An 18,400-nucleotide genomic window follows, 5' to 3' on the forward strand; every position below is an offset into this window, starting at 1 on the left:
CGCGTTTACGTATGATCAACGTTACGGTAGGCAAAAATAAAATAAAATATGACGTAGTGGCACACCTCCAGTTTGGAAGGACACCAGCCGACCAAGGAGGCACCCCAGCTCCAAGGGCAGGCCGAGCAGACCGCCTCCTCCGGCCGCAGCGGCAGGATCAAACTCTCGGCCCGGCAGCGGCAGGATCAAACTCTCGGCGGCCCGGCAGCTCGAGAGACCCGCGTGCCGACCGTGTCCGCAGAGGCTTACCGGAAAAACTACCGCCTATCGAGCAGGTAAAAAAAGCAATATCCATTTGAATGAGATGCTGTTAGAAACGCGTCTTGCAAGGATTATGTTGGAGTTGGATTATATTGTATATTTCACTTCAGATTAAGTGTCGCATGAACTCAAGTACCCCCCGTCAGAGAGGATATCACCGCGTGCTCTTATGCGGCTACAGTGTGTTCAACCAAAGCGGGGTTTTTGTAAACGGATGATGTGGCAACATTTCATCCTTAACTCCTCTGGCTCATGTTACCACGGATACATAAAGCCAAAAACACATACTATTTGGAGAATGTAGCCTATTGCTATTTTTGCAAGATTCTGTTCTACCAGAGATGCATGGAAGTAATGGATGACATGTATTGTGACTCATCTGTTTCAGATCAGCTTGGATGATGTCCCTCTGAGAAATACATCGAGGGACAGCTGATTTTGACTCAAAAATACTTTAAACATGTCGTGCACTCAGATAGACAATGGCTGTTCAAACTCGGCAGAAGCTACGAAAACAGACCTGAGAACCAAGGAGAAGAAATGCTGTAAGTAAAGTCGAGGTTTTACCGTTTTACCACAATAATTTGATTTAAACACGTTATTTTGGTGCCATTGTAATATAAAACCTTGTATTGTTCACTCTGGATCTATAACACATTTTCTAAATCACCTCCCTGGGACATTGCCACTTCTTCACTAAAGCCTCCTATATTGTAAACATAGACTTTTTAATCTACATTTATATTTCTAAAGCAGTTTTTATTATGAAATGTTGTAAACATATCTAAACGCTCAATCCTGAACTCGTAAACTTCATTTAAATGAGCTTTCAGGACTTCTGATTGTTGTGATAATACAACACAATACATGAAGACCATCCCACAGTTTTAGATGTAAATACCATATGTAAATACTCTAAATGTGTCCCAGTTACATGAAACCAGTTTACAGGAAGTTGTCATGAACCCAAGTTGTTTCCTAGCAACGCAATTTATTTCATACAGAGGGCAGAATACAGGTATAGTCAATTCTCATGGAGAAAAATAGTTGTTTTTTAAACACTGAAGCATTTAACAAGTTCTAGTAGAAACCCAAATATAAGTATGAACCAATCTCTCCTTTAAGACTCCAACCTGCGAAAGATACTGAAATGAAAAGGTGAACATCTGGGCGAAAAAACTAAAGTGTGAAGAAGAAGATATAAAAAAGTGTGGCACCTTCTGTGGTTTCCACTGTTCTTCAGGAAATTGCTTTTTTCTCTAGGGATGATTTATTTTTAATTTCTTCCGGTCCTGTCTGAGACAATTATTTTTGTCCAGTAGAAACATGGCCTAGTTATGTAAGTGTCCTAATCCTGCAAGAATAGACACAATTATTACAACTATTTAATTATGGATTTATCTCATAATTATTTTTCTAAATGAATCTATTAATCATCTTGTCAATAAAATGTCAGCAAATAGTGATTTGTCCATCCCAGTTTCACAATGTCCAAGATAATGTTTAATAATGGGTTGTGTGGTCAGTACAAACCCAAAGATATTCAGTTAAAAATGACGTTAAACACAGAAAAAAACAAAGTCTCCATGTTTGGAAGGCTGAAAACGGCTGCCATTTTTGCATGAGAAATGACTTTAATTATGATTCGATTATCAAAATAGATAATTTTGTTGTTGACCAACTAATCAATGAATTGACTAATCAGTTGGTTGACTAACATTGGGTACATTTACATTATGACGTCATTTATTTGCTTATTTTTCTTATGCATGGGATTACCATTGAAGTGACCTATGATCTACGTCCTTTTAGCATGGGCCTCCTATATGACAAATTCTCCAACGGTGATCGTAATGATCGGCCTGCCTGCAAGAGGGAAGACCTACATGTCAAAGAAACTCACACGTTACCTCAACTGGATCGGGGTCCCAACCAAAGGTAGTACAAGACATGTTATGGAAACCTGTTGAATTGTCTTTTCATTTATTCTGACTATATATTAGAGCTGCATGTTATTAGGAAAAGGTGCAAAATGCAATGATGTTGTTCAATTTTGCAAAAATGATATTACTTGCGATATCATATGAAAGTATTTTCAGTTCTGCCTTTCTGCTTCTTTTGGTATACTGCTAAAGTACAACATGTTTGCTTGTTGAATAAAAAAGAACACAAAAGGAAGCAATGTCAAAAATCATAGTTACACTGTATTAAAGGTGGGGTAGGTAATTTTGGAGAAACCAGCTCGAGTGCGCTAGAATTTGAAAATACACAGCCGGAAAAAATCTGCCACTTCCTCACAGAGCCCCTCCTCCAACACACACGAACGCGCACATGACCAATGAGGGCACGAGATAAGTTTGTGCACAGATGGAAGGCTGACAGGCAGGTAGGCCATCCAGTTATTTTAGCCGGGCCGGCTAAAATGATTGGTCGTGCTTTTTACAGCGCTACGGCTTCCACAGATGACATTTTTTAATGGATTTATTGTCAAAGCACTTCAGATATTCATTGCTATCGGGATGTTAAGAGCATTCCATGGAATATAACAAAAAGTGTATCTCAAGCCGGTTTCTCAAACGTACCTACCCCACCTTTAAGTGCTATTTTCTACTGATACTCTCTTTGAACTAAACGAAAAATCCTTGAATCGCTGTGATGATTAAAAAATAATATGAAGTGCAGACCGAATATAACAATCAAAAACGCTCACTACATATTTTATACTGTAATTGATATTGAACCGCCAAAGGAATGGAAATCTTCAGATATGCTTGCAATGATGGTCAGAGTATTTTTAAAATAGGAAACTCAATTGTGTAGCAGTTGAGTTGTAATAGGTGAAATTACTTATTAAAAAGCAACTTGTGGGTGACTTGATGCACACGTGTACAGATTAAGCCTTTTAATATATTGTTTTCATTTTGCAGTGTTTAACTTGGGCGTGTACCGCAGAGAGGCTGTCAGAGCCTACAAGTCCTATGATTTCTTCCGCCATGACAATGAGGATGCCATGAGAATAAGGAAGTAAGTTCCACTCTAACTAATGTGCTCTTGTCCAGTCATTAGATTGTCTTTATATATCTATTAAGGGAAGCTGTAGCAGCTCTATTGTCTGACCAAACATTTCCTCCCAATCAACATGGCTCTGTTTGACACTATGCAGCCTCTACTGCTGCATCAGTGACTATGCAGTTTTTAAGCTAACATTCTATAATAAACCAGGGTCTCCACGGTCTTCTTGTGACCTTAAACTGGCACTTATCTAAAATTAATGTGACCGCTGTAAACCACTGCAGATTTCTCCAAAAGTATACAGAATAAATGTCTCTTTCCTTCATGGTCTTATCCAGTAATGGTTTTTGGAATGGGGTTTGTCCTTCAGGGCTATCAGGAGATTTGTGACAGGCTCCTGACAGCCTTCCAGAGCTGAATCGTGACCTAGATATTAAACAAGCTGCCACTGTCACTCTGAAGCTGACACAAGTCCGCCAGGCAGCTGCATGGGTTTCAAACCTGAATCAAATAGTAGCTGCAGTCCTTATGCTATTGGAAATACCAGATATGTTGGTTTAAATGAATCATTTATTTTGTGAAGTTCACCTTTTTGCTTTGGTTCCAAACAGATCCCATTGAGTTAAAGTAATTGTCCAACTGTTTGGGAAATATACTTTATCACTTTTAATTTCAAGAGAAAGATGAGAACATTGATACCATTCTCATGTCTGTTTTAATATAACGTTTTTTACTATTCATATTGTATCAAGTTTTATTTAATCAAAAGGCTACCACCAACAACCTGTTGACTTAGCTAGGCTTAGCTTACCTTAGTTTACCTTAGCTTAGCTTAGCTTACCTTAGTTTAGCTTAGCTTATCATTAAGACTGGATATATTGGGAACTGCTTTACTTTGCTTAGAGATATGAAAGTGGTATCAAGACTAAGCAAATGTTTGAAATATCAAACTGTCTCTTTAAATGAATGGGACAGTTCTGTTTTGTTTTGTTAAAAACACCAACAAAAAACACATCCGTGCACAGGTAAACTAATTTAACCCGAAAATAACTTTTCTTACAAAATAATTGTCGCAATGAAAGAAGTGCAAATGAAGGTCTATGGGTTATCAATCATGTAACCAGAACATGTAATTGGAAAAATATATTGCTGCTGAGTTTTTGAAAAGTATTTTTATCACTGTTTTAAAAGCAGTGCAAATAAAAGAATACACTTTGTTTGAGGTAAAACGATTTTTAACCGGGAAACAGCAGATATCCTAAATTCAAAGATTCTCCAAATAAGACATCCAATTTTCTTTCTGGTCACCAGTTTACTTTATGGGCAAAGTAAGTATTAGATTTGGTGAATGAGATCATACTGAGGCTTTTTATCAGCACTGTTCTCATGTTTCTCCTCCCTTTTAAAGGCAGTGTGCTCTGGTAGCTCTGAAGGATGTGAAGAAGTACCTGTCGGTGGAGGGAGGGCAGATCGCAGTGAGTCCTCTTTTTGCTGATATGTTGATCTGTGTCCCTGTCTGCGTTTCAATACATACTAGCTGAAAACATCCAGAACAGAAACACATCTGGCATTAAGGCAACCTTAATCTTACTGACAATTTACTAGAAGAGGGCGTGTGGCGCAGTGGGTAGAGCCTTGGTGTTGGGATCAGGGGTCACAGGTTCAAACCCCACTGCGGTCAGCATGTCGTTGTGTCCCTGGGCAAGACACTTCACCCCAAATTGCTCCTGTGCGGATTGTCCACAGTACTGAATGTATGTAAGTCGCTTTGGATAAAAGCGTCTAACATGTAATACTAGAGAAACCCCACATTAAACATGAGAAATCTCCTTTGTGATTCCTTTATTAGGTGTTCGATGCAACAAACACAACAAGAGAAAGACGAGACCTCATTATATCTTTTGTGAAAGAGAATGCTTATAAGGTAAGATATAGTATATGTTTGCAAATGTTTCGTGAGGAAAACATTTTTACTTTCATCAAGAATTCACACTTCATTTTGGTATAAACAGTACATGTAAAGACAACTTCACAGGGTGTCTTTACTATCTGATAAAAAGCAGGTGAATATGTGAGATGGCGTTGTTTCAATGCACCGTTACAGGAAGTTTAGCATGTGCTGACCCTGTGAGATGCCCTTTTCCAACAGGTGTTCTTTGTGGAGTCGGTGTGTGACGACCCAGAGGTCATTGCTGCTAATATTCTGGTATGGTCTCATGTCACCAGCCAGACATTACGGTTGGACTTGTTGTCTGGGTCAAACCCATAATCTATTAATATTCATACTATCTACAGTGCTATGTGAAAACCACCATGCTCTCTTACATTGTTTGAATGTGCTGAATACCTGTAACAGGAAGTGAAAGTGTCCAGTCCAGACTACCCAGAGAGACACAGAGAGAGGGTGATGGATGATTTCCTCAAAAGAATCGAGTGCTACAAGGTTACTTACCAACCAATAGATCCTGATGATTATGACAAGTAAGGACTCATTTCTTCTGCCTCTTTTATGTTTTTCAAACATGAATTATAACATTTCAATAACTACTGTTGAAATTAGAAATAAATGAATGTTTTTTGTTTATTCAGTACTGTGTCTATTCAATTGTGTAATTATGTGTATGTAAATGGTCTACAAAGTATAAAATCCCAAAGTTCCCTCCAGAGGGAGTTTCTCTCCCGTATACTCCCCCTCAACTGCCTGAAACGCCTCCATTGTGTTCCTTTGTTTACTTCCATAACATAAGGACATCACTACACAACATTCATACTTTTATTGGCTAGTGCTCCAACACATTGTATGTGATACTGTGATAGGCTAAGAGGCGGGACATGTCTCATTGGTTGACTAATAACAACCGAGCCAGCTAACCAATCAGAGCAGACTGGGCTCTGGTTTCAGACAGAGGGGGGAAAGAGATGCTGCAGCACAGGCAGTATGAGAAAAATCAAGAGCTTTTTGAACATTAAAGCATGTAAACATGTCACAGTAGAGGCACACAATACAAATATGAACCTGAAAATGAGCATACTAGATCCTCTTTAATCACAAAATTGAATATCATTAAATAGTGTCAGGAATGGTTGGTATTGTTTTATATTTCACGTTTGTGTATGAAAAGTGCTTAAAAATAAAGTCTGATTGATTGATCTACAGGGACCTATCTTTCATCAAGGTGATAAACGTGGGCCGGCGTTTCCTGGTGAACCGAGTGCAGGACTACATCCAGAGTAAGATAGTGTACTACCTCATGAACATCCAAGTGCACTCTCACTCCATCTACCTGTGTCGGCACGGAGAGAGCGACCACAACGTCGAAGGCCGAATCGGAGGAGACTCGGAGCTTTCTCCTCGAGGGAAACAGGTTCTCTTTTATAATCCTAATTTAATGAACTGAAACACCACTGTGTCCTGAAACCCAGCTACAAGCATTTCTTAAGGAGGTATATCAGTGAGATAAGGTGTTCCTTAGTCATAACCACAGTTACCCTTCTCTACTTCCTGTTTTCCTGTCGCTATCAACTGAACATGGTTCTTATAAAGCAAATAAATAATTTAATCAATTATTAAGGATATAAATTATTAATGGTTAGATTATTTGAAACCTCTGTCTGTGTCTCCAACATTGCAGTTTTCCCACGCCCTACGAGATTTCATTGAAGAGCATGAGCTGTCAGATTTGAAGGTGTGGACGAGTCAGCTGAGAAGAACCATCCAGACAGCTGAGGAGCTGTGTGTCCCTTACGAACAGTGGAAGATACTCAACGAGATCGATGCTGTCAGTACCCTCATCCTCTAACCTTCAGCAGATTCATTACAGATTCATGTACCTTTGGTTTGGATGGGGAGAAACTTTATTTGCAATGTTTCTCCGAGACATTTTGGCACGGGGAAAGGGGCATCCTAATGTACATCACTCAATACCAGTGGTAGAGGAGGTATTCAATAAAGTACCATTGGGTAGTTTGATTTATGACAAAACATAATATTTTTTTTATGTCTTAATGTAAAGTAACCGATAACTACTGCTGTCAGATAATTGCAGTGGTGTAAAACAATATTTCCCTTTAAAACATAGTAGAAAGTGGCATGAAAATAAGTGCCTAAAATGGGTTCCTTTAGTAAAGTACTCAAGTAAATGTTCACAAAAACATTCCACCAAAATCAAAAGGCCAGTTTCAAAAGATATTGGTCACAGTAAAGAGAGAATAGTTCAGGCAATCTAAGGAGATTACCTTTTTTTTTGTTAATTTTAAATGCAACCAGTTTCAACCTTGCAAGACCTTTTTCAGGGCAAGATATTAAAAACAAATAAAAACCACCTGGTACTGTTGATAGACATTAGTCTAAAACAGAATGTAAATATCTGTGCTTACAGGTGAAACTAACATTCTTCTTTAAAAAGGAACGACTGCTGTGTTTTTTTTGTGGACTGTATTTAAATCCTGCTGTGAAAGCATCCATTCAGCTTTTTACTTGTGCTTTTGACATTTTGACAAATGCTCTGTTTTCCATATCCAGGGTGTGTGTGAGGAGATGACCTATGAGATGATCGAGAACACATTCCCAGAGGAGTTTGCACTGAGGGACCAGGACAAGTACCACTATCGCTACCCAGGAGGAGAGGTGACCTGAAATAATCCCTCTATGCTTTACTTTCAATACACTGAATTCATCTTGTTGTTTGAACATGACATTTGGAGTGTGGTTAAAATAGTCTTCTCTCTCTCTTTTTCAGTCCTACCAAGACCTGGTTCAGCGCTTGGAGCCGGTCATCATGGAGCTGGAGAGGCAGGGCAACGTATTGGTCATTTGCCATCAGGCCGTGATGCGCTGCCTGCTGGCTTACTTCCTGGACGAGAGTGCAGGTCAGAATCACCCCTGTAATGTGAAACACATTTAATCCTTATATTCCTGACAAATCTAAGTGTATTTTTTGGGCAAATATCAGTTGGGGGAAGTGATTTTGGTTATATTATATTTCTATCACATGACCTGTATTCAATTAACTTTATTAAGCATTTATCCACACCAGTGTTCTCTATCTGATAGAGAAATAAAAATGGTTGACCTATGTTTACTACAAGCCAAGTGCAGGATTGCTCTGTGTTGGATAAATGTTGGCGGCTCCTCAATTGGCCCCTTCTGTATGTTTAAGCTCTTGAGAAACCCCCATAGGATCGATGTTGATGGAATTTGTTAAAAATGTTTGTGACTTTTTATAATTGTACTTATTTAAAAAATAAAACATCTGTCCATTTTAATTATTAAGTATTATTACTAACTATAATTACCTAGAAGGTTAAACTACTGTATGTATGTTTAATCGGTTAAAGGTGGGGTAGGTCATTTTGGAGAAACCAGCTCGAGTGCGCTAGAATTTGAAAATACACAACCGGAAAAAATCTGCCACTTCCTCACAGAGCCCCTCCTCCAACACACACGAACGCGCACATGACCAATGAGGGCACGAGATAGGTTTGTGCACAGATGGAAGGCTGACAGGCAGGTAGGCCATCCAGTTATTTTAACCGGGCTGGCTCAGATGATTGGTCGTGCTTTTTACAGTACTTACGGCTTCCACAGATTACATTTTTTAATGGATTTTTTGTCAAAGCATTTAATATATTCATTGTATGTTAAGATCATTCAATGGAATATAACAAAAAGTGTATCTCGAGCCGGTTTCTCAAACTTACCTACCCCACCTTTAAACATAAAAATATCAATAATTACATTACAAAAAAGATGATGACATTTTATGCATTCGCTTTCCGCAGAAGATCTACCATATATGAAATGTCCACTCCACACGATACTCAAGCTAACCCCTGTTGCATATGGTACGTCTTTACCTCTAAATATAACACCATTTTTCTTTTTTTAAATGTTTTTTATTTATTTAAATGTATTCTGTATTTTGTTCCAATAGGTTGCAAGGTGGAACTGTTTTATCTCAATGTGGAGGCAGTGAACACGCATCGAGACCGGACTCTTGTAAGTCCCTCTGGATTGAGCTGACAAATTACATTATTATTTTTTAATTAAAGCTTCAAAATATAATAATCCATTCAAATAATGTTTATTGTTAATGTACCCAGTATTAATTCAAAAGTTATCAGCATATTTCAACATCTGAAACAAAGTCTAAAAGGCCCTGTGTTTGTTGTGTCTGCTAGTTTGGTGCACTTCTTACCCTGTGTGAGGCTTTGCTGCTTTGACTCCCTTTTATATATTCCTTATGTTCCTTTATCTTTGAACCTTATTAATAAGTCTGGCTTAAGCAATATGATGAATATTGAATAAGTTGTTTATTTTGTTTTTGTTTGACCTTGATGGAGGCAATGGCTTGCGCTAACTTGCTTGGCTCTGCCCTGCTTGCATTTTGATATTAAGAATGTTCTTAATGAAAGACATCTGTATTTGAGCTATTATTCTATTGTTCATCTTTTATTATACTCTCTGTTTGTCCTGTGAAATCAGGGCTGATTTATTTGATATGTTTTTGTTGTGTGATGGAATACCTTTGCTTAAACAGCGTCTGTCACCTAAAACACTTACAGTTGTCTAACCTGTTGGTGTGGATCCATGTGGAGAAGACGGCTAGTTTGCTTGGCTTTGTCCGGTTAAGCCCCCCCCCCCCTCCTGCCAGGAGTTCACATGTTCCTTAATCTTTTTTCCCTGCTATATTTCCTCCCCTACCAGGATAAATCTGCGATGGACTCTGCTCTCACACTCCGGCGGAATAGTTACACTCCCTTGTCCAGTCACGACCAGTTCAAGCGTCCTAGGCTCTACAGCGCGGGCAACCAGCCCTGGCTCCCGCTCGCCCCCACCCCCGCAGCACTGATGCCAGAGGGACGGCAAAGCCAAGTTAGTGCCAGAGTTACAGCCCCCCCCCCCCCAGCCCCCTTCTAAACCAGTCAACTGTATTCGGTCACCTCCCTTCACAGTTTGCCATCCCCTCGCCTCAGTGTTGGATCCTCCCGATGTTTAGTGTCTGTGTTGAAAATACATACATGGAATCCATCTCTCTTTCTATGTTTCTCTCTCGGGGCATGTTTTGGGTCTTGAATGGGTTGCTGCCTTCTTTTTATGTTGTCTGTTTACCAAAATGCATGACCTATGCTTCACTACTGGGCTGCTTGAATATGCAGAACAGCATGCCAATTTGTTTTGAGCTAGCCAACATGGGATTCAAAAGACACACAAACATCAAAGACATCTTATACTGTATATATAATGTACACAGCTTTGGTTATGCATCAATTCCCTTAAATACATTACAAAATGTATCCAATTTGAGAGCAATTAGGCAAAAAAACAATACACAAATGAAAGATTTTAATCATTCAAATTTGAAAAAGCATAGAATAATATATTTATACGTGTTGTGTATTTGTCGGCCTTGCCTTGTGTGTTCAGTCCATCTCTACATCTATCTGTTTCCATCTCCACTTCTATCTGTTTCTATCTCCACCTCCTACCTGTCTTACAGCCTCGAATAGGATGCGGTTGTCTGTGAGTATTTCGTAGTTTATCTAGCCATCCCTTTATTTAGCCCTCTTCTTTCCCACAACCCATGTCATACGTTGTCACAGTGGTGTATTTAAATAGTTTTCAATCTTTCGGTTTCTCTAACCTTCATCACCTTTAATACTTCAGTAAAAGTCTTTGATGATAGTCATTATTAGCCACCTAGATATAGTTCACAATGAAACAAAATTGAGAACATCTTAACATATTTAGTTATTTATTTCCTTCATATTGTATTTAATTAAGTGTACTAGATTCCTAGAGTGATAATTTGCCTGAAAGAGCCTCCTCTAATGTGATTGTTTTACCACACTTCACTTAATGACCTAATTTTTCATATAAGAACTTAAGACTCCTGGGGCCCCTGGGAAAATGTTTTCCTCTAAAATAGCATTTGCTGCTGTAAGTCATTAATTTGTAAATGTCTGTGACATTTCCTTTCTCTCGAAGGAGTCCCTGTGCGAAGGAAGCGATGCTGACAGCGACGCTGACAGCCCCGAAGAAACGAGTGGCTGTGTCCGCTTCTGAGTGAAGATGAAGGTCTCTTCCTTCAATGTGTCAAAGTTCTGGGTTCAATCATGTTAGAAAGATGATATTATTTGTTTTAAACCATATTCTTTGAAATGTTGGTCTGATTATGAGGTCATTTGTTGGTCCTAAATCTCTCTGTTTAACTTCACTCTGCATGCTGAGGCTTCAAACTGGAAGACTTTTCATGGGTATCAAACACTACTGCATGCGCACAACAATCAAGCAACCAAGAATAAACAGGTTAACTTATCCTCTATGTAAATATTATAATACCTCCCTCAACTTTAACTTGTGCGTTGAAAACCATTTTTAGGTCATTGCAAATAGAACTTGTTATACAGAAGATGTTGTAGGAATTATTTTATAAGATACAAATATTCTCATTTAGCAAACATACTGTAATTGTAAGTCTTATATTCATATTTCTAACATCACATGTTATGTGATTGTTATTTGGTTTTTATTTGTGCTTTTGTCATTTTGAAGGAAATTAAAATACTGTATTGAGTTGGTTTCTTCTGTTTTGGAAGCCTTGTATATCTTGTTGGTCTTGTTAGAAATACCCCATTGGGAAAACTGTGTTCTAGCAGCAGTTAAAGAAGCTTAGTTTTCTGTCATAGGCTACTTGTAATGAGATGGTTTGCGCCATCACAATTTAAACCCTAAATGTTCATCTGTTTATTGTTTTTCTTGACTTTATATCCAAGCATGTTGATGGCTTATTAGCTATATCTTGACATCATTTTATCATACTTGCCATACATTTCTTTGAATTGCTTGTGTAATGTAACTTTACTCTTTACTTAATTCTCTTGACATATTCAAAACACAAAATCCTCTCATCATACTTAATCCTAGACAGTAGCACAAGTTATATTCTACGACTTTGTAATGTTTGAATATTGATATGTATTCGCTCATAGCAGCCTACTGTGCCTTTCATGCAGAAAATAAAAGTGAATTCTCATATGATTTTTGTTTACCCAGTGTGTGTAGTAAAGACCTTTGTGTAATCTTCAAAATGGGGTGGTACAAATCTATTACAAACATCATATAATATGTGTGGGGTTTAGTTAATTGTTCTTTGGTTGATGCAAAAAGGTCTCACAATTATTAAAAACTAAGTAGACCCCAGTGTCCTTTAAAAATGCAGGGTGTGTGTATAGGCCTATGTGATATAGGAGCAAAAAATGATAAAGACTATGACATAAACAGGAGTACCTAAATTATAAACATTTAGTCATAGGTTTCAGGGAAAAGGGTTCCATTCTTTTTTCAAAATCTTGTGACTTGTTTTGTTATTATAAACTGAAGTGTAAATAATTCAGTTCTACAAGAAGATGAAAACGTAATACTTTAGAAAATGCCTGAAGAAAGAACAAAATCTAAATAGAATAATACAATTGATAAGATATTCAAGAGCGCCATCATCTGGAGTATCAAGGTAGCAAATAATAGCTTAAAGTTAAAAGAGCCGATATAAAGATTAGCTTTTTTTTTTTTTAAATCTCCAGATTTGTCCAAACCTACAGTCTATGGTCCAAACCTTTATATAGAAAACATGATCAAAGAGATGCTAATGTGTTATCTTGAACAAATAACATAAATATGCTATAATTGTTTGTAAAATTAGCAGGGTATTTTCTTATGTGGCCCATGAGTCTTGTGTAAGTACAGTCATTTAAGGTTAACGTCATTGTTATACATTTAAAAGGGAATGGATGTATAGAGACAATGTACGGTACACGCCGTGTTGAGCGTCATGACGTAGAACAGACGCAGAGTGACGTTATACACACACCAGTTTCTCACTAGATGTTTATTGTTTGAGGCAGGATTGCAGTCAACAGCAGGTAAAACGAATTTAGCTCGTTGTCATTTATTTTATGAAATACTCTGTCGTGTTAATATATTTCAATTGACAGGTAACATGATGTACATTAGTCTACATAGATTAGAAATGCTTGAAAAAACGGTCCACTTAACGCCAAGTGAATGTGTAGGTTAGCATGCTAACACATGATATAGCTACCGTTAACGTTGGTCTATGAGTCTGGGCAAGTGTGTTTATTTAAACATGTTCATAATACATGTCACTAACGCCATTCTTGTCCAATGTTTATGAAGTAACTGGCTCTACATAATCATGCTATATTGTCTCGCTTGGCAGGTAGTTCCTAGCTTAGCCCGCTATCTGTTGGTCTTGCTGATGAGTTAACTGACAGAACAAAGAACAAAAACAAAGCATGTCGCTGTCACTTGATGCCCTTTAATGCTTCATCAGCATTGCAGTTGTTATGCTGGGTCCATTCAGAAAGCAGTACCATCACACAACGGCTAACTGACACCCTGGTTCCTGTTGTGAGGCAAAAGTTAACGTTTGGCTAACAAATGGTGAGCTAAAACAACCAGCTTAACGCTACACCATGAAGCAGCTGAGTCCCGAGCTAACTTAGCTAACGTTTGGGTGCATATTATGTGTAGCTACATGATCATGATGGCTGATTTAAAATCGGCACAAAGTGAATATAGTCTGTGTAAATTAAGTTCCTATTCTGTGGCACAACAGAAAACAATTAAGGTTTGAAAAATTCCTTTTTGAGTGTATTACTTCAAAAATAGTTTGAGTAAATGGAACACAATCAACTGTGATTCCATCAAGTAAATAGGAGGCAAACTATCAGCGTCATTTGAAATGACTGTAGACTCTTAAATATTTACCCCGTCTGCGGAGTGGCCTTTATTTCATCTTCCCAACAAATAAATGTACATGTGTCTCCACCCATGGCTTTATTTGTTTATGGAATTGAAACAGGCCTTTGCAGAATAAATGGAAATGTTATAAATAGCTGTTGCCACGTATAATTCACAACCAAAGAATAATAATTCAAAGTTTGATTCAATAATTATCAATGCAAAAGTTGCAGGGGTGCATAGAGTGAATAAGTAAGGCACCAAAACTCATAAAGCAACACCATATTTCTACTCAAGAAGTCTCTCACAGAGTGGCAAATATATCAACCTGATATATAATACATTCATCTGACTTTAGTACACCTCAGAATGTCACTATGTCTATATCAGAACAACTTGATATGTGTCATTTTCAAAATGAAAAGTGAATAAGTTACCACTAATTTCAGCAGATCCTCTGCATTTTAACGGTCAAAAATATAACCTCAGGGAAACCGCATTGATGTGAACAAAGTATGTCTGTTCCTCCCATCAGAGTCCTGCGGTCAGCTGTTCAGTCCCTTTGTTGTGCAACCATATGTGGCAGCAAGACAGTAAATGATGCTTCAATAGATGAGGAACTAGGACTGTTACTTAACTACTATTAGGCATAAGAATGACAGCAGCAGAAACAGGGTTATGCCTGTTGACTTCATAAGTTGATATGATGTTTTTATTAAGATGGATGTCCATAAAAGTGTCCTTGATGGCTATTTAAATCACTTGATAAGTGGCCTGATTAGTGGATGAGTATAGTTTTGTTACTGATACAATGTCTAATGTTTTTGCAGGTAGAATGTTGCGGCTTCGCTGTAAAACCAAAAATGGCAGCCACATAATGCAGGGCTTGACTCACCAGTCCTGTGTCCAAGAGCTGAAGAGTATGGTGGAGGAGCTGACTGGTATCCCATGTGATGTGCAGAAAATCATGGTTGGTTATCCACCCAGCAGCCTGGATCTTCAAAATGGAGACGCTCACCTCAAAGACTACCCTATCAAATCAGGTATGTTGATGTCAAACATTCAGATACATTCACATCATGTATTGACTGGGTTAACATTTAAGTACATTTTTGAATAAATTATTATTATAACAAATCTGGAAAGTTGGCGGCATATTTCTCAAGAAGTGGCAAACCTATTTGCAGTTAAGGTGTTCTGACTATAACTCAACATATTGTTAACAACTGCAAAGCTGTAAACAAAATAGATGTTTCCTCTCAATTTGTTCTTACAAAAGTCAGACTAGGCTAAACTGTGTGGCCTTCCTCTACAGGAGACACACTCATTGTTGAGGAAGACAAAAACAAGCCAAAGGAACAACCCGCTGTGACTAAAGTACCACGACTGGAAGCCTCGCCCATGCTGGCACGTAGAGTCGTCCCAGCAGACAACTCATGCCTCTTCACCAGTGTGTATTATGTGGTGGAGGGGGGGGTGTATGACCCTGCGTGCGCCCCAGAGATGCGCAGCCTCATAGCCCAGATCGTGTCAAGTGACACCACAGCTTACTCTGAAGCGGTGCTGGGGAAAACCAACGAGGACTACTGCACGTGGATCAGACGTGACGACACCTGGGGGGGGGCCATCGAGGTCTCCATCCTGTCCAAGTTTTACCAGTGCGAGATCTGTGTGGTGGACACTCAGACGGTGCGAGTGGATCGATTTGGGGAGGATGCTGGATACCACAAACGTGTGCTGCTCATCTACGACGGCATCCACTACGACCCCCTGCAGAAAGAGACGCCCGGCTCCGACGCTCCGCCCCTGACTATCTTCTCCACCACGGACGACGTCATCCTGGCTCTGGCACTTGAGCTGGCGGACGAAGCCCGCCGCAAGCGGCAGTTCACGGACGTTAACCGCTTCGCTTTGCGCTGCATGGTTTGCCAGCAAGGCCTTGTGGGACAAAAGGAGGCACGTGAACATGCCAAGGACACAGGCCACACCAATTTCGGCGAAGTGTGAACACTGTTTTGTCTTTTCTCCCTCTCACAAATACAACATCTACCAACCCCTTGCCCCACGTCTGGCAACTTTGTTGGTCTTTTTGTCACTCTGCTTGTGTGATCCTCTACCTCACGACATCAATGGAGAATCTGCAGACACTGCCCAGCCTCTAACCTGTTAAGTATTACTGTTTAACTGCTGTAAGTTCTCAAAGTCAGGAACGCTACTGCCGTGCTACGATGTCTCTAAACCATCTTTTTTAGTCTGTTACGTAGGTTTTTTAATCTGGGTCAACAACAAAAAGCAAACCATTTTTAGGATTATTTTTTTAACCCTTTCGACGACTTGATAGCTGGTCGTGTAGGAAAAAAATGAATGTGTTTTTAAATGAAAAAATCTTCCAATTTGCAAATACTTGCTTGGGTGGACTAAACTTCTGTTTGATTCAAACCCGGCTATCTGGCTCTTGAAAGAGTTTAAAACGACTAGGAATGATTTGCACTATGATGTGATCCAACTCACCGTTGTCTTAAGTGCAGCACAACAAGTATGACTGTTATTCATCATGTTGGTTATGTAGCATGTTTTTTGTGTCATAAACTAGTTTAATAGTTAAAACGTATAATTTGATCAAATGTAGAAATCTGTTCTGTGCAGCACAGTTGGGTTTGAATATAGTGAACAGCGGTCATTGAGGTTATGCATTTTGAAATACAATATCACGTTGCCAATTGTGATCCAAAGTTAGCCTAACTACTTATGTGAGACTATTTCATCTTTATTTTTCTTTCCTTTTTTTATGTCACAATATGGCTTATCGGTTATCTTATTTTAGATTAGTCAAAAGAAATGGTGCTGAAAACATAAAATGTGTCGCTCTGTTTTTCTTCATGGGTACAACAGTATTTCAGGAGTGTTTTTTTATTATAGTGTTATATTCAAATGTCATGCTGAAATCTTTTTTTTAAATCCAGTTTTAGATTTACATTGCTGCATATTTTGAAAAAACACTAAGCATGTTCATTTGTTTGAGCATTTATTTAATATTACAAAAGATGGTGAGAGGGACTCTAAATCTAAAGTGAGAGACTGTGAATTGATGTACGAGAAATCTCGCTGACGGAATGCATTTAGGATTCAGCGAATCAACAATAACCATTTATCTTTGAAATCACAACTTTCCAGCTAACATTTGAAGGCCTAAAGTATCTTTTGCCAGGGTGTTTGAAAAGAAGTATTTTTTTGGTTTACTATGTCGTGCATGTTGTCATAAAAGATGATGTTACACTATGTGTTGCACAAATGGAGCATGTTCTCACATTTTCAGCTAAAGTCAGACATGATCTCTTTGCTCTTCTGCACTGCCTAGAAGGATGAAGCATGCACTTGTTTCTTTAAATCCATAGCTCAAACATTATAAATTAGAGGAGGCCAGAATATGTAATTGTGGGATTACTTTTTCTCTTGAGAACCAGTATGTGTAATTCACTTTCTGTGATGACAATATTGGTACAGAGTTGTTGCCACAAAATCAATTTGACAGTGGAGGATTTGATTGAGATTTTCTTGTAGATTTATCTTAATTATTTGAATGTGAATAAATATGATTTCCCCCCTCATCTGTTACCTTAAGGTAGTTTTAACAGGGAAAAGTGAAAGTAGGAACTGGCTTTGTTGTGTTTACCAAGATCTCATGACTCTTCAAGGACAAAACAATGAATGTTGCACACTAAGCACTACGGAATAACTGGACTTACTTGATCTTTTCAGTGTTGTGTCACAATTAAAAGTTATAGCCAACGGTGTTGAGTATGAGTCATTTTATGTATGAGTCAATCAAACCCTTGTTTGCAAAACAACCCTGATCCTGGGCCATGTTAAGAAACATCTAGCCCTTCTTAATTGGATGTGTGTTTTACCACCATTTACATTACATCATCAGTACTGCTACTACAAAAAAGCAAGATAAAAGATAAGTAGACTTCACGTTTGCATTTACACTAAACTGAAAACAGGGCTGTTTTTCTCATCCCCCAAAAGATAACTGAACCTCTACAGCAGTATCATGCAACAATCCCATGAATGCACCAGTATTATTATTTAACATATTAACATCATTTAGTTCAAAACACTGACGGAGAACAGTTCATTTAGCTGATTTGAAGTCACTGGGTCACATGACATAAACATTAGGGAAACAATGACTTTTCAATACAAAAAACTGCTGCATTTTTTATAATATATGTATAAAATGGAAGAAGCCCTAAAATCAAATACAAATAAGTAAATGCGTCCTTATTAGCATTTCAACAATATCATGAACAAAGTCTTGGCGAGATGGAAAAAGTTATAGATGCCAGCAGCCAATGTATTGAT

At 38.4% G+C, this 18,400-nt stretch overlaps 3 protein-coding genes across 5 annotated transcripts in view; 2 read left to right on the forward strand and 1 right to left on the reverse strand.

The window, feature by feature from the left end:
- The window catches only part of LOC117536217 (olfactory receptor class A-like protein 1), a 52,234-nt gene that overhangs the window by 24,190 nt on the left and 9,644 nt on the right, over positions 1-18,400 (reverse strand).
- Positions 42-12,313, forward strand: pfkfb2b (6-phosphofructo-2-kinase/fructose-2,6-biphosphatase 2b). Of its 2 annotated transcripts, XM_034200999.1 has the most exons (17): positions 42-275; positions 650-806; positions 2,074-2,199; positions 3,189-3,285; positions 4,682-4,748; positions 5,123-5,197; positions 5,423-5,479; positions 5,630-5,754; positions 6,431-6,638; positions 6,906-7,052; positions 7,796-7,900; positions 8,013-8,142; positions 9,055-9,117; positions 9,207-9,271; positions 9,980-10,147; positions 10,773-10,795; positions 11,261-12,313. In XM_034200999.1, the coding sequence occupies exons 2-17, from the start codon at positions 722-724 to the stop codon at positions 11,340-11,342; spliced, it is 1,623 nt and encodes a 540-aa protein (XP_034056890.1). In that variant the 5' UTR covers positions 42-275; positions 650-721; the 3' UTR covers positions 11,343-12,313. The 2 variants fall into 2 exon arrangements, with proteins under 2 accessions (XP_034056890.1, XP_034056891.1); XM_034201000.1 differs by lacking the exon at positions 10,773-10,795 and having other exon boundaries at positions 43-275.
- On the forward strand, positions 13,088-17,827 carry yod1 (YOD1 deubiquitinase). 2 transcript variants are annotated; one of them, XM_034201005.1, is made up of 3 exons: positions 13,088-13,194; positions 14,866-15,078; positions 15,351-17,827. In XM_034201005.1, exons 2-3 carry the CDS (start codon positions 14,871-14,873, stop codon positions 16,040-16,042), a joined length of 900 nt encoding a protein of 299 aa, XP_034056896.1. In that variant the 5' UTR covers positions 13,088-13,194; positions 14,866-14,870; the 3' UTR covers positions 16,043-17,827. The 2 variants fall into 2 exon arrangements, with proteins under 2 accessions (XP_034056896.1, XP_034056897.1); XM_034201006.1 differs by lacking the exon at positions 13,088-13,194 and adding an exon at positions 13,520-13,735.

Source organism: Gymnodraco acuticeps, unplaced genomic scaffold, assembly GCF_902827175.1.
Source record: "Gymnodraco acuticeps unplaced genomic scaffold, fGymAcu1.1, whole genome shotgun sequence".
Taxonomy (NCBI): Eukaryota; Metazoa; Chordata; class Actinopteri; order Perciformes; family Bathydraconidae; genus Gymnodraco; species Gymnodraco acuticeps.

What these genes read in the sequence shown, in the direction of transcription:
- pfkfb2b (XM_034200999.1), top strand. Translation starts at nt 722, where the DNA reads ATGTCGTGCACTCAGATAGACAATGGCTGTTCAAACTCGGCAGAAGCT. An exon ending in GATGCCATGAGAATAAGGAA is followed by an intron (nt 3,286 to 4,681) that starts GTAAGTTCCACT and finishes TCCCTTTTAAAG; the next exon opens with GCAGTGTGCTCTGGTAGCTC. An exon ending in CGAATAGGATGCGGTTGTCT is followed by an intron (nt 10,796 to 11,260) that starts GTGAGTATTTCG and finishes TTTCTCTCGAAG; the next exon opens with GAGTCCCTGTGCGAAGGAAG.
- yod1 (XM_034201005.1), top strand. Translation starts at nt 14,871, where the DNA reads ATGTTGCGGCTTCGCTGTAAAACCAAAAATGGCAGCCACATAATGCAG. An exon ending in AGACTACCCTATCAAATCAG is followed by an intron (nt 15,079 to 15,350) that starts GTATGTTGATGT and finishes CTTCCTCTACAG; the next exon opens with GAGACACACTCATTGTTGAG.